Source organism: Emiliania huxleyi, assembly GCF_000372725.1.
Source record: "Emiliania huxleyi CCMP1516 chromosome Unknown EMIHUscaffold_157, whole genome shotgun sequence".
NCBI lineage: Eukaryota > Haptophyta > Isochrysidales > Noelaerhabdaceae > Emiliania > Emiliania huxleyi.
In genome coordinates, this window is record NW_005201014.1 from 191,503 (window position 1) to 206,961 (window position 15,459).

The 15,459-nt window shown below is 66.2% G+C and overlaps 2 protein-coding genes across 2 annotated transcripts; one reads left to right on the plus strand and one right to left on the minus strand.

Moving 5' to 3' along the window:
* Positions 1-1,269: 1,269 nt before the first annotated feature.
* EMIHUDRAFT_229650 (hypothetical protein) lies at positions 1,270-4,331 on the minus strand (the record flags this gene model as incomplete). Its single annotated transcript, XM_005785879.1, has 5 exons — positions 1,270-1,320; positions 1,585-1,893; positions 2,269-2,444; positions 2,635-2,691; positions 3,599-4,331. The coding sequence occupies 5 exons, from the start codon at positions 4,329-4,331 to the stop codon at positions 1,270-1,272; spliced, it is 1,326 nt and encodes a 441-aa protein (XP_005785936.1).
* Positions 4,332-4,749: 418 nt separating this feature from the next.
* On the plus strand, positions 4,750-6,954 carry EMIHUDRAFT_455799 (hypothetical protein; the record flags this gene model as incomplete). The annotated part of the gene is made up of 6 exons (XM_005785880.1): positions 4,750-5,313; positions 5,386-5,462; positions 5,994-6,184; positions 6,308-6,414; positions 6,722-6,774; positions 6,909-6,954. The coding sequence occupies exons 1-6, from the start codon at positions 4,816-4,818 to the stop codon at positions 6,952-6,954; spliced, it is 972 nt and encodes a 323-aa protein (XP_005785937.1). The 5' UTR covers positions 4,750-4,815.
* Positions 6,955-15,459: the final 8,505 nt, after the last annotated feature.

A 15,459-nucleotide genomic window follows, 5' to 3' on the forward strand; every position in this document is an offset into this window, starting at 1 on the left:
CAACTCGGCGCTCTCGATGTGCGCACTAGGCAGTCTCAACGCCGATTACAGCCGAGCGCGCACGACTCGTAGGCGTACTGGCGTGCCGCTGGCATACTACGCGACGGTGGAGGCGCGTGGGCTTGCTCAAAAGGCATGCATCTGTCGGAGAGCGTGCCGCAAGACCTGATGTGCCTCCGCTCCAGGTGTGAGGCAGTTCGATGGATCCAGTCTAGCGACCTCTACGTGACGATTGAGGACTGCTCTTCCCCTTTGGCCGAGCCTCCAGTCCCTGCCACCGTGCACCTGGCGCCAGAAAGCTGCATTTACATCCCGCACGCGCGATCGGCAGTCGAGTTACAACCCGCAGCTGTGCTGTGTGCGCGCGCACTCGAAAGTGGTTCGGCGATCTCTCGGCGACCACTCGTCGACTCGCGCTCAGACGCGAGGTGCGTGCTCGCCCGGCCCCCCGTGAGGGGACTAGGCCATTTTTAGCGAGATCGGGGAAATCACTCTCATCGCCCGCCGCTCACGCTTCCCTCCCTCTCCCGCTGCCGCCGTATCCGGTCCTAGCCTGCGATACATTGAGACCTCACGCCCCGCGACTGTCTTCCACGCTCGCAGGCGGGCCTATCCGCCGTGCCACTCCATGCATGATCACCGCTGGGGGCAGCGGTGCTCGTGCGACTGCGGATTCGGCCTCACCTCACTGCCCTCTGGCCTGCAGCTGCACGTTGCCGGGGGCCATTCTCGAGCCCTCTGGCGAATGGGCCCAAATCCGGGCTCTGAGCACGCCTACTGCTGACGATCTATGTAGCTAGTGCGGTGGGGTCTGGCGCAGGTGCGCGAGACCGTCGCCACAGGGGGGGACGCGCGATTATGTGGGCGCTCCCGAGGGGGCGAAACCGCATGTTCAAGGGAAACCAGGCGAATTGCGCCCCCAAAATGGTCCTGAGCGGCTCCCACGACCTCCCCAACACCCGAGGTGCACGACACGACCGCTTGTTCGAACATTAGTGACACAAGTATTTATTCCTGTGGGTTGTGTCATCGTGCACGCACCGCGCGCTGCGGCGGGCGTGCCACTGTCTTTGTCCGGAGTGAAAAGTCGAACGCGCTCGTCGGTGATGGGTTCCTTCCCCGTAAATAACATACTGACACGTATGTTTCCCTCGCGCCTCGGGCGTCTGCCTCAGTCTCCCTATCTCTCTCTCTCGTCGCAGTCTCTCGCCCATTCTAGTAGCGACTGTCATGCCACCTCGCGGTCGCTCCACTCTCGTCGTTCGTCCGTTACGCGTTTCCGGCGTTCCTCCTCAGGATCTCTCCCGGGCTGGGAAGCCCCTTGTGCGAGCCGGGCTCCGGACCGCTGCTGCCGCCCCGGCCGCCGCCGCCGCCGCCGCCCGCCTGCAGCTCGTAGCCCAGCAGAGGGTCCTGCGCGGTGCGCGCCCTGTACCGCGCCTCCTTGGCCGCGCGGCCCGACCCCACGAGCCCGCCCGGCTGCTGCGGCGGCGGCAGCCTCCGCTTCGCCCCGCCGCCCCCTCCTCCTCCTGAGCCCCAGCCGGCGGCGGCGGCGTTGGCGGCGGCGGCAGCCGCCGCGGCAGAGACGCGCCCAGACGTGTCGACGGCGGCCGCCATGGCGGCGGGGACGGTCGGGCCGGTCCTGCCGCCCGGAAGAATGCCGCTCCTGCCGTCCGCCGCCGACCACGACTTGAGGCGGTCGTCGACGGTCACGCCCGCGCGGGAGAGCTCCTCGCGGAGCCTGTCGGCGGCGGCGTAGTCCTTGCTCTGCTTTGCGGCCAGCCTCGCCTCCACCATCGCCGTGATGTCTGCCGAGGACAGGCGGGCGGCCCCTCCCTCCTGCGCCGCTGCCGGCTGCAGCTGCTGCTGCGGGTTCGGACCCAGACTCGGGCCGGCCTGAGGGCCGGGCATGCCGTGATGCGCCGCGAGGCCGCCGGCAGTGGGGCGGGAGGGCGCGGCGCCGGGCAGTGTCCAGCTGGTCTGCCCGGAGGAGGCGTGGCAGTAGAAGACGTTGCCTGCCGGATCCCGGTCCCTACTCCAGCCGGGAGGCAGACGCTCTTGCACCGCCGCACTGTCTGGCGGTGCCGCCGCCGCCACGCCACCGGGACGAGCGCCCGCGCCACCAGCGCCGTCGGAGGAGACGACGCCGCGCTGGGCGAGCCGCTGCATCAGGAGCGGCGGCAGCGAGCCCGGGGCCGCTGCGGGCGCCTCGGTCGCTGACGGTGGCGACGGCTCTGGAGGCGGCGGCTCTGGCGGCGGCGGCGCTGCGACCTGCACCACCGGTGCACCGTCCGCGCTAGCCTCGTGCGGCGACGTCCACTGCCGCTCGTCGGTGTCCTGGTTCCACCAGTAGGTTGAACCGGACGTCTCGTCCACGACAGAGACCCACGGGCTGGCGGCGGCGGCGCCAGCCGCTTCAGCCGCCGGCGCGGTCCACGACACGTCGCCTGTGGCAGCGCACCACCAGTAGGGGTGGCCAGAACCTTGGTCGACGACTTTGGTCCACTCAGCAGTGGGCATGAGCCGAGGACGCCGAGAGGCGAGGAGCGCGGGGGGCGGCCGAGAGGCGAGGAGCGGGGGGCGGCGCGGTGTTGAGGTACAGTGCGGGCGAGTAGAGGCCCCGCCCACCCAGGGTACCCTCTCCGAGGACCCATTTGCTCTTTCGAGGCTCGCCGGGGCTCTGCTCCAAGAGACCTCGAGAGAGCGTGCGTGTGCCTCTACTCGCCAGGGTACAGTGAAGCAAAATCAGACGGGAAAAGAATTGGGAAAAAGTCAAATTTCTCGCAGGACACCAGCCCTAGCTTGGGATGTCCGTTTTATTTATTTATTTATTTACACTGGGCACGTTTGGCGTGTCTGTTTTCTTTCTTTCTTTTACACCGGGCAGGGACTGGCGCGCACTGACACTACATGCACATGCACACACATGCACATGTGCATGTGCATGCGCATGTGACAACAGGTCCACCAACCACAAAGAATTTTCTCGAAAGAGGTCTCTCGCACACGCACGATTCACTCAACAGGCAAAGCGCGGACGACGGCTTCTAATAGAAGCCGTCGTCCTCACAGAAGCCGTCATCCTCCTCCCAGAAGCCGTCGTCGGATGGTAGTCAGGCGGATGGTCGAATCCGCGAGCACCGTGGTGCTCGCCGAAAAGAAAAGAATTTTCCGGGCTCCCTCAAACAACACTGCTCACTCACTGGGCGAAAAGAAGGGCGAAAAGAAGTAGCCCGATGCCGATCATCCGGCCCGCTGGGTGCGCTTCTTAGCTCCCCGGCGGGCACCCCGGCCCTGGATGTGAGCTTGTGAGGTTGATGACTGCACTCCAAGTGCTCCAAGAAATGCCCCTGCCCGCCAGACCCGTGTTGTGCGCGAAAAGAATCACCTCCGAGCCATCCACCACGCCGCATCGCGCAATCTCGGGCGATCCCGGGCCGGCCAGGCGCGATCTCGGTCGATCTCCGGAGCGTTTTGGCGCTATGTTACTTTTCTTCTCCCCTCTGTTTCCCGGCTCTTGAGAGTCACTCTCATGCGTCATGGGGCGCGTAGAGAATAAAATAAAGCTTGAAAATCGCTAAAATTCATAGAGAAACCCGACCTTGCCCGATTAGATCCTCGTAGTACCGCATGGGTTTCCACATCCCCTCAGCGCCTAACACCTGGCGTTGCTTCCCGTCGCCTGTTGCCCTATGCACCGCGATGACCGTCTTATCGTCCAACGCCTGCTTCAACCGGGCCTCGTCAGCCCCGGGATGCTGAAACATTTTTGCCGAGCCCTTGGGGCGCAGCTGGCACTGACGCATCTGCTTGCCCATCCAAGTGTCTTCGTTGCCTGCAGGAGCAACGCGGTTGACTCGAAGACAGCTCTGCAAGGCCTCGAGGAACGCGTCGCTCATAATTCCCCCACCCCCGCCGGAAACATAGGTCTTTCCACCATCATGGAAAGACGAGCTATACCTTGCAGGATCGAGTGCGTGGCAGCACGGGTCATATGTGTACACCTGTCCAATAAACAAAGGCTGTGAGCTATTCTCGGTCTTGAGGAAGGTCTCGAGGGCTTGCACATTCCACCAAGTATCGGCGTCGCTGCGGGCGATCCACCTCAGGTGTGGATGCTTCTGCATATACTGCAAGCTGACATTGACGATAGTGTCCCACAATCCAATCGACGCGGTTTTCCCGGTCCAAATCCTTTTGCCTGGCCACAAAACGTGGGACCAGTGCTCGTGCTGAGCTGTTAGCACCTCGAGCTTTTTCCGGCAAGCATTGTTGTTGTCCTCCTGCGTAAAAAACACAAGATGCTGTACGTGGCGACCATAGGTCTGAGCCATCGCTTCGACGTCCACCACGCAATTTTTCCCTCCACCAAACCAAGCGAAGAAGAAGTTTTGTGTGCCCACGACAGCATCACCCGTTCGTGTACCGAGTAGCTCTCGACGTTTGAGGAGCTCTCGACGTGAAGTCTGATTTAAACTGCCAACGCCCCCAGATTGACGGTCTTGCCGCGCATCTACGTGGGGACGCCGCATACTCGATGCGCAATCTGTGATCGAGATACTGTCGCCGGCGACGGAGGCAGCGGGAGCGCCCGCCGCGGGCATCGTCGGAGGACGCACGCGACTCGTGTGTCCACAAGCGGCGGGCGCCTGAAAAAAAGATCCGACGGCTTCTGAGGAAGCCGTCGCCCGCGCCTCGCCTGTCGCGTGAATCGCGTCGCATTGTAAAATTCTTTTCCGACGGGGTTGTGCACTCTTTCCCGGCAGCCGCGCCTGCGTGGGACTTTTTGACTTGGAACGTGCGCGCCGCGCTTTCGCTATGGGCAAGAAGAAGGCAGAGCCAGATCGTCCCAAGCAGCCGCGAGCGCCATTTGTCTCCTCTCGTCAGTGGCGCCGATTTCGTAAGTGCACGCTCTGGCTTCTGGTGCCGATTTCGGCCGCCTTGGCGCTCACCTTCTTCGGGCCACCTCCTCCGCCCGAAGCGGATGCGACCCGGCCCTATGAGGCTCGCTCCTCCGGTTTCGTGCGACCTCCAGAGCCTCAGGACCTCGGCCCTCCGGACTCGTGGCTAAACCCGGCCGAGTGTCTGGCATGGGCGGGCAGTGGGCAGTGCAAGTCCAACCCGGGCTTCATGCTCATCAACTGCAACCACAGCTGCGCCAAGCTCGACCTTGGCAAGCGGCAGTACGCCGCGCGCTGCCCGACACCTGCGAACCACACGGCCGCACTGCCGCCCGGCGTGATGCACGCGACGTTTGAGCGCGTGATGAGCGAGTTTGCGGAGCTGCAGCCGGAGCGCATCTCGGTGGACCCGCCGGTGAGTACCCTCTTTCGCAAACACCTTCTCGGAGGCCAGGAACCGTCTTGGAACATTCTAGGAACCTTCTAGGTGATCTTGTTCCACAAGTTCTTCTCGGAGGAGGAGACGGAGGCGTTCATCCGGCACGGCCGGGGGCGATACGCCAAGTCGCTCGGGATCGGCAGCCGAGAGTAGCCGAGAGTCTAGCCGATATTGCTCGGGATTGGCCGCACGGAGGACGGCGATTTGGAAGTGTGAACGGCGTCTCTTCACGGCGGGCGGGTGTGATCAGGCCTTAAGGAGGACGGCACCTTCGGCGACGTCAAGACCGAGATCCGCACGTCTGCGCACGGTTGGTGCCAGCACGACGCGTGCATCAACGATCCGCTCGTGCAGCAGGCGACGGGAGGAGCCGAGAGGAGCCGAGAGGAGCCGAGAGGAGCCGGGAGGAGCCGAGAGGAGCCGAGAGGAGCCGGGAGGAGCCGAGAGGAGCCGAGAGGAGCCGGGAGGAGCCGAGAGGAGCCGAGAGGAGCCGAGAGGAGCCCTAGTGCGGCCGGCTGCGAGGCAGTCACCGCATGGCGGAGGAAGGGCGTCCCTTCCCGCCGCCTCTCCGTGCAGGTGACGAGGCTCGCCGCCGACGTCACGCAGACTCTCAGCTCGCGTCCTCTCGGGTCATCTCGCATCACCTCGGCTTATAGACGCGTCGCCGACATCACGCAGACCCCGACGACAAACGCCGAGTTTGCGCAGCTGGTCTACTACCACGCGTGCGCCAGGGAGGGCGAGCCGGACTGCGCCTTTTACCGGCGGCACAACGACTACATCGACGGCAGCTGCCCGACCGGCAGCCGGGACCAGAACAGTGCTGTGGATGCAGGAGGCGAGAGCTGTGAGCAGGCGACCTCGACAGACTGCAGGGCGTGCGGATCTACACGCTGTTTGGCGACACGAAGGACGTGCCCGATGGACCCGTCAGGACACGTCCATGGCATGTCCGAGGCATGTCCCATAGGCTACATGAACGACGTGCCCGGCGGCGGCGCGACCACCTTCCCCAACCTGCCCTCCGGCCCCGTCACCTTCCTGCCCCAGCGCGGCAAGGCTGTTCTCTGGCCGTCGGTGCTGGCCGACGCGCCGCACAGCAAGGACGAGCGCACCGACCACGAGGCGCGCGCGCGCACACACACACACGCACGCACGCACGCACACACACACACACGCACGCACGCACGCACGCACACACACACACACACACACACACACACACACACACACACACACACCGCTCACCCACGCGCACTGGCCCTTGCACTTTTAATGCCGTGGGGCTCCTGTCGTCTAGATGTGGAGTTGCAAGGGACGCCCCCCTCGCCCCACCGCCTTGTGTGTGTGTGTGGAGAAGTTTACCTTACCTTACCTTACCTAGGCTCTGCCCGTCACAAAGGGAGAGAAGTTTGGCGCCAACTTTTGGATTCACCAGTGCGCCTTCGGCCGCCCCGCCCCCTTGGGGGGGGGGAGGGAGAAGAGAATTTACCTACCCACCCTACTTGCTACTTGCCAAAGGCACGTAGGCACAGCCACGTTGCTGCTCACGCCGACCATGCTCGCACTAGGTACGACTTCAAGACGCCGTACGCAAAGGGCTGCACAGCGAGCTGAGAGTGCAGCAATGCCAATGGCGAGAGGTTGGGAGGCTCAGTGCCCGTCACGAGTCAGACGGAAAGGGCGGGGCTCTTTTGCCGTCTTCACCTTTCGAAGCGGTCTTTTCACTTTTGATTTCTGTGTGTGTTGAGAACGAACTGTCATGGCTCTCTCTCACACGCAGTCACATGCACATGCACATGCACATGCACATGCACATGCTCCCTTCGTTCCAGGGCGCAGGCCGCAGGGGGAAGCAGGGTCCAGCACGCAGCAGAGAGAACTTTCCGCGGGGCAGCGTGGATGCTGGATCCCCCCCCGCGTTCGCCGTGTGTGTGGGCTGGAAGTGCAAGTGGAGGGCCGGGGGTGCGCGGCAGACGTCGTTGACACACGGAAATCGGAATCGGTCCGCCGCTAGCACACACGCCCCAGCCGCTAGCACACACGCCCCAGTCTGCGTGAGGAGGCCCCTAGGGCGCCCACGCCCCAGCCACACATGTGCATGCCCCACGCGCGAGTAGTCACCCTCCCGCAAGGTTGGAGCTCAGAAGGACAGTGAACGTGGTTTCAATCAGTCCATCGTGGAGGCGTCCGCGCTCGTGCTGAGCTGGCCTTCATCCAAGCCGGTTTCTGCAGCCTCTGTGAGCTGCTCGGCGCTGTCGAAGCGCGAAAAGATGAAGCGCGTCTCGTGTGGCCCTCCCACCTCATACGCCTCCGCCTCGCCGTCGATGGCGCCCTCGGCCATTGCACTCGTAGTAAAGGCGCCCTCTCTCGGGTACATGTCGAGCTTGCCCGCGCGCGGATGCTCGGGCGTGGCCTCACCCTGGTGTAAAGAAAGAAAGAAAACACACATGCCAAAGGAGGGATGGGAGAGAGGACGGCGCACGCCGCGTTCTTCCGCCCACTCTCGACTCTCGTCATTCTCTCTCCTGCTGTTTCATCCTCTGACTCATCGCTCTCTCCTCGGCCTCGAGCCCTCGACCCTCGTTCTGCGACAACGCCGTCTCTTGGCGAGAGCTCTCTCTCTCTCTCTCTCTCTCTCGCCGTCTCTTGGCCTTTACACCATATTCTCGAATATCTTTGGGCACCCCGGGGCCCACCGCGGGCACCCCGGGGCCCACCGCGGGCACCCCGGGGCCCACCGCGGGCACCCCGGGGCCCACCGCGGGCACACCGGGGCCCACCGCGGGCACACCTGCTCCTTTTGTAAATTTCCCTCAAACCTCCCGGTATCTCCCGGTGTCCAGCGCAATAAATCCTCAGAAAGAAAGAAAGAAAACAGACAAGCCAAGCAAACCACTCGGAGAAACTGAAATTCTTTTCGGCCTCAGGCGGCAACAACAAGAGGCGGTAAAAAGCTCCAACATGTCAGAGCCCATGCAGTGCGAGGAGACTGCGCCGTCGAGTTCCGGCTCGTCTCCCGACGCGTCGAAGCCGACCGGCTCTCCCTCTCCGGGCACGCTCGTGTGGGTCAAGACGCAGGGTTTCCCGTGGTGGCCAGCAAAGTGTATCTCCGTCTCGCCGGCCGGCCTCAAGGTCAGCTACTTCAATGAATCGGCCGAGGCGGTCGTGACCGCAGACAAGGTGCTGCCGTTCGACGACCAGCCGGGCCTGGCCGACAAGGTCCTCGCCGGCACGGGCAAGCCCACCATGAAGAAGCGGCTGTCGGCCGCCGTCGCGGCGGCAAAGGCGCCTGGCGCAAAGGCGGCGGCGGAGGCGGAGGCGGCGGCGGCGGCGGAGGCGGAGGCGGAGGCGGCCGCGCTCGCCGAGCAGTGGCGGTCCGACGGGCACGACCACCTCCGGAAGCGGGTGGCCCGCCAGTTTGGCAAGCGACTCGCGTTCGGGACGATCACAGCGTGGGCGCCGCCGGACGGCGAGGACGCGGCGCTGTTCCACGTCCAGCACGACGACGGCGACGAGGAGGACCTGGACGAGGAGGAGGCGGCCGCCGCGCTGCAGGCCTACGCCGGCTCCGCGGACAAGGACAAGGCGCGGAAGAAAGAGGCGGCGGCGGGCGGGAAGAAGAAGAGGCCAGCGGCCGGCGGAGCTGCGGAGCCTCAGAAGCCGAAGACCGCATACGCGCGGTACATCGAGGACGCGCGGGCGAGGATCAAGGGCGAGAGCCCCTCCGCCTCCCCCTCCGACGTGCACAGCCTCGCCCTCGCCGCGTGGAAGGCCGCCGGCAAGGAGGAGAAGGCGCCGTACGATGCGGCGTTCACCGCCGACAAGGCGCGGTACGAAAAGGAGTGTGCGGAGGCGGGGATTGAGCCCGCCAAGCGAGGCCGCAAGTCTGGCGACGGTGACGCCGCGCCGCCGCAGCAGCCGCCCGTCTCGAACGGCCCCGCTGGCCAGGCCGCTTTCGCCCTCGACCAAGCCAAGCGCACCGGCGCAGAGGCGGCTGAGAAGCGGCGCGCCTCGGGCGCTCTCGAGCCGTCGCGAATGAGACCCTCTTCCATTCCCCATTCAGGCGGCGAAGAAGCGGCGCGGCTCGGGCGCGGGGCTGCTCGGCGCCCCTCCGAGCGGGCGGCGGCCCGAGCCAGACGGCGCGTGCGAGATCTAGCCGAGATCTAGCCGAGATCTAGCCGAGATCTAGCCAGATAGCAGGAGCCAAATGGCGCCTGACCCGGAGCCCCAGACCCTGAAACCAAGCCTTTCCCCTGCACCTGAGCCTGCCCCCCTATCTAGACAGGCGTGCTCAGCCTGGAGGGCGGCGCAGGCGGGCCTGACCCAGGCAGAGTCTGGGACAGGAGGGCGACCAAGTGCAGCGGCGGCGCGGCCGGCCGGGCGATTGGGCTGTGGGCGGCGGCGCAGAGCCTGACCAAGGAGCTCGCCCTGTCCCGCTTCTCGCTCGACCAGCTCTGCGCCGCCCTCTCCTCGCCCGCGTCGCAGCACCCTCCCGCAGAGGAGCGCACGCGATCAGCCCGCCGTCGGCAAACTCCGCGCGCACCATCCGCTCGACTACTCGCTCTCCCTCGTAGCACTCGCTCTCCCTCGTAGCACTCGCTCTCCCTCGTAGCACTCGCTCCCCCTCGTAGCACTCGCTCCCCCTCGCCGATGGGAACCTCCACGCGCACCATCCGCTCCGCACCACTCTCACCCTCGTAGTGCTCCAAGCCCTGCCGTCGGCGATCAGCCCGCCGTCACTGAGTCACCGAGAGAGGTTCACCGGGGCGGCGGCTGGGGACGCACCGCACACTCCGCGGGATTACCCGAGATTACCCGAGATTACCCGAGATTAGGCTGGGGACGCGCTTCCCACTCCCCGAGATTACCCGAGATTACCCGAGATTAGGCTGGGGACGCGCTTCCCATTCCCCGAGATTCCCCGAGATTACCCGAGATTACCCGAGATTAGGCTGGGGACGCGCTTCACACTCCCCGAGATGCGTGAGAGTCGCGACTAGTCGCGACTCACTCCTCACCCCCTCCCTCCCTCCCTCCGACTCCTCGTCCGCAGGCGGAGGCCCCCCTCCTCGGCGAGCTGCACGTGCGACTGCTCCGCACCGCCCTCGCCACGCCGCCCGCCGCCCCAACCTCCCTCGAGGAGCTGGTCGCGCTCGACGCCGGCAAGACCAACCCTCACACCGGGGCGGCCGACAAGATGCCGCCGCCGGGCACGTGGCTGCGCCCGCCCCTCGACGCGCAGCTGCTGCACCAGCCGCCGCCGCCGGCGCTGGTGACGGCCAGCAACTGGCCGGCCCTCCTTGCGAACGTCGGGCCGATGCTGCCTGCGGTGGCGCAGGCGACGCCCGACGCGCCGTGTCCGACCCACACATCTACATCTACATCTGCATCTCGGCCGTACCTCGGCCGTATCTCGGCCGGATCTCGGCCGGATCTCGGCCGTATCTCGGCCGGATCTCGGCCGTATCTCGGCCGGATCTCGGCCGTATCTCGGCCGGATTTCGCAGGTGGCGGGCGACGCGCTGTCCGAGCTGCGGCGGGGCGGGTATGCGACGCTCTCGCTCGACCACAGGCTCGACTTGCTCGAGGGGCTGCTCGACGCGGCGCTCGAGGAGGCGTCGGTGCGCGCGGCGCTCAACGCAAACTACGAGCGGCGCGAGGAGCGCGCGCGCGAGCGGAGGGCGAGGCGGAGAGCCAAGGGCGAGGTGGGAGGCGAGGCGGGAGGCGAGGCGGGCGGCGAGGAGGGCGGCGAGGAGGGCGACGACAAGAGCGCGGCAAAGCCGGACAAGCCGAACAAGGGAGCCAAGGGCGACAAGGGCGACAAGGGCGACAAGGGCGACAAGCCGAAGGCCTTCAAGGCGTTCAAGGCGCCGCTGCCCGAGGGGGCGGGCGAGGCGGCCGAGCAGCGGCGCGCCAAGGCGACCGCGGCGCTGCTCGCGGCGCTGTCGACGCGCGAGGAGGGGCAGCTCGCCGCCGCCATCTCGCTCGCCGAGGCGTCGCTGCACACCGGCGTGCTCGAGGCCGCGGAAGAAGGGAGCGGGCCCGCCAGGCCGTGGGCCACGGACGAACTGCTCGCGGCGCGCTCGGCGCTCGAGGCGGAGCGGCGGTCGGCGGCGCGCGTTCGCGAGGCTGCCGGCGACCAGGCGGCGGAGCAGGCGGAGGCGGAGGCAAGTCTGCAGGACCAGGACGCGCTGCCGTGCCGCATCTCGCCGCTCGGCTCCGACGGCAAGGGGCGGACGTATTGGCTCTTTGGCGCGGACGCGTCGCGGCTGTGGGTGCAGGGCGCCGAGGCGGATGGATGGGGGTGGGCCTTCTACTCGAAGCCAAAGCAGCTCGGCCGGCTGGTCGCGTGGCTCGACGGGTCATCGCCAGGGTCGGCCGAGGCGGGCCTCAAGGCAGCGCTACTCCGCCTCACGCCGCTGCTGCAGCGCTCGATGGCGACCGAGGAGGAGGAGGAGGAGGCGGCGGGCGGTGCCAATGGCGGCGGCGGCGGGGGGGGGGAGGAGGAGGGGGAGGAGGACTGGCTGCTTGTCGGCCATGCGCTGGTTGGGCGCCGCGTCTCGCGCAGCTTCGACAAGGCGGCGGCGGAGGCGGCAGCGAGGGCGGAGGCCAAGGAGGCGGCGAGGGCCTCGGAGGCGGCCGCCAAGGCGGTGCATGTCGCGGAGCGCGCCGCCGCAAGGCCGAAGCGGGCGGCGGCGGAGGTGGCGGCCGCGGCTGTCGTGGCGGCGGCGGCGGACACGGCGAAGGCCCGCGACGGCGGCGGAGGCACCATGCTCGGACGCATCACTCGCTGGCTGCCGCCGGACGGCGAGGACGGCGCGCTGTTCCACGTGCGGCACGACGACGGCGACGAGGAGGACCTGGACGAGGAGGAGGCGGCCGCCGCGGTAGCGGCGTACGACGACACCCCTGCTCACGAGCTGGCGGAGATCTGCGCGCGGCTGGAGGCCAAGCCGCAGATCGCACGCGAGCGGCGGTACGAGAACAAGGCGGTCCGCTCCAAGGCGGCGCGCGCGGTGGCAGCGTCGCTCCGCGCTGAGACGCTGCGCGCAGAGATCGGCGACCTCGAGGCGGAGGTGTGGCCTGCGCTGCAGCGGCCCGACTGCTCGTGGGAGGAGGGTCGCCGCAAGTGGCTCCGCAGGCTGCAGTCGGCGCAGCTGCCCGCCGACCAGGCGCAGCTGCTGCTCGACCTCGAGGAGGCGGTGCACACGCTGCAGGCCGCGCCGGATCTGGTCGAGCGCAAGCCTTGGCTCAAGACGGGGCACGAGGCGATAAAGCAGCGCGCGCGCCGCTTCTTCCGCGAGGGGGAGGAGGAGGAGGAGGGCGAGGGCGAGGGCGAGGGGGAGGCGCCGCCGCTCGTCTACCGCCGCGGAGGCGGGTGGGGGGAGGGGTCGCCCGGCGCGGGCGGCGCGGGCGGCGCGTCGGCGCCGTCCTACTTTCACTCTGACGGCTGGATTACGGGTTGGATGCCGGCTGCTGGGGGCGACGAGGCGCTGTGGCACATGGAGCATGACGACGGGGACGAGGAGGATCTGGACGAGGAGGAGCTGCGGCTCGCGCTGGAGAACCTGGAGGCCGGCCGCGAGCAGCCGACGCTGGAGGAGGAGGAGTACTTCGCGCGCGTGGCGGCCGCGGCAAAGGCGGCGGGGGGCGACGGCGAGGAGAAGGAGGCCGAGGGGCAGAGCGCGCGGGGCGCGGTTGGCGGCGATCGCCTCTGGAGGAGCGGAGAGGGGCGTCAGCGCTGGCGCGAGGCGCTGGAGGCGCCACAGTCGCGCGCGCACGTGTCGCTGGCGCTGGTCGCGCTGCGCGCGCACTGCCGCCGCTTCCTCAAGGTCGGAGACGGCGTGACGCGTGACCAGAGGGAGCGGACGGTGCAGCCCAACCGGGCGGAGGAGCTAGCCGAGGCAGTGCGGCCGTGGTACCACCCAGAGGCCTTCCCGCTGCCAAAGGGGCAGAAGGCAAAGGGGTCGGCCGCCACCAAGGCGAAGAAGTGACGGCGAGGTGTGCGGGGCAAGGCGCGCGCGCGGGGGGTGGGTGGGTGGTGGGGGGGGGGGGGGGGTCCGAGGCGCCTTCCCCCCATCGGCTCGAGGCGGGGTGCAAGACCTCTCCCCTCAACCTAAGGGGGGCGGTGGGGCGGTCCGGGCTGGAGCTTGAGCGGCACGCTGGGAGTGAGAGGGGCTTCCTCGCACACGGGGCCCCGCGGGCGTGTTGAAAGAGGGGGGGGGGGGGGGCAGAGGGTACGAGCTACGTGCGTGTCCCACTCTCCTCGTCTCGCGAGGAGGGATTTGGAGGTACGATCCGGGGGAGTGCATGTGGGCTGCAGGTAATGCCAATTTTGTTGTTGTAGGTATATTGTTGGCAAATCAAGACTACTCATACTCAACAATATACAAGCTGCCAAAGGATGAGTTGAGTTACTCATTGTAATCTTGAATAGGCTTGGGCTGAGCCTGACCTCGGAGTGTGAATGCTGAGATGTCAACCGTTGACATGAACGAAGTATTTGTTTCTTTTTATTATGCGGTGCGTGGAAAAAGAATTTACACTAACCTCTCACAACCACTCTGCTGCCAAGGCTCTGCGACCTCGGTCGTACCATCGGCGACCTCGGTCGCACAACCGGCCGGCTGCGCGGGTTTTCAGCCAGGTTCCCGCGCACCGGCCACGAACTCGACTCGCACAGCAAATTTTTCCGGTGCTCGCGCGCCGCTCCCACGCTTGACCACACACTCGCTGCACTGCTCAAAGCCAACCCTAATTTCACTGGCCGCCTCCAACACTGTCCCGCGCGTCTCGCGCCCCAACTGACAACTCATCATTGTCCCTCGAACACCACTCTCCAGCCGCGCTACCTTCGCCCACCTACCGCTCTCGCATGACATCTCGACAATCCTCATATCTCCAGCGTCCAGGCCCAAGACTCCTAACCACTGCCCCTGCTCGCCCAGGACCACGAAGCGCCGCCCGCGCGCCCATTGACCCCCCAATCAGCCCTCTTGCTGTCCCTCAATCGCCACCCGCCAGACGTACTGCCCTCGCCCACCCAATACTCTCACCCTCCTGACCCGGACAGTCCAGGTACAGGAAAAGCGGGGAGCGGGGCCCGATCCAAGGAGCACCCCGTCGGCCCGGGAGGGCTGTGAATTTCGGCGCGGGCGGAAGGCTGCCTGCAGACGCTCAGCCCCCAGCTGAGCTGCCGGCTAATCCCCTGACCTGCCGCCTGAAACGGGACAACATTACACCACCTCACACACACACCCCCCTCAGGGCTAAGCAGTGCGCAAGTCCACCCGAACTCTAGGCGAGGCGTCGACCACTCCTTCGGAATAGCTCTGTCAGTGGCTGCACTAGACGCCCAGAGATGGCGCGCGGCGCGGGCGGATGACTGGAAGAGAAAATGCGGAGATGCTAGCTCGCAGGTAGATGTGCTCAGCCAAGGGCAGGGGATGAGGGGAATGTGTCAGTGTGAGGGGTGCACCAACCGCAGAGCGTTGTGTTTTGCCTTTAAGACTTGAACAGTTTTTTTTTCTGGGCACGGCGCTTCGGCGGGAGAGGCTAGTTCCATTTCACTGTGGCACAAACATTCGAACAAAGAAGAGGCGACGGGAGGAACCGGCAGAGGATGCAGTGACGTGACACACACACACACACACACACACACACACACACACACACACACACACACACACACACACACCGCTCACCCACGCGCACCGGGCCTTGCACTTTGAATGCCGTGGGGCTCCTGTCGTTAGACGTGGAGACGCGAGGGTTGCCCCCCCTTGCCCCACCACCTCGTGTGTGTGGAGAAGTTTACCTTACGCCTTACCTTACCTTACTAGTACTGTGGCACAGCTCGCGTTACAAAACCTTGATTTGACCATTTGCGCACTATTGTACCTCTCGGTGCCTTCCAGAGGCAGCTGCGACCCCGCCGAAAAACATAGTGCGCACCCGCGATATATCAATAGATCCCGAGGGCTGAACTACCTCTCAACACTTACCCGATTCTAGAGCGACAGGAGTCCGCCCCCGAGCCTGCGCGCTTCAAGCCCTCCCATCGAAGGGCTCTACCACCTCACATGCGATGAGGGTCCCCCCAAGAATCCACGTCCGGAG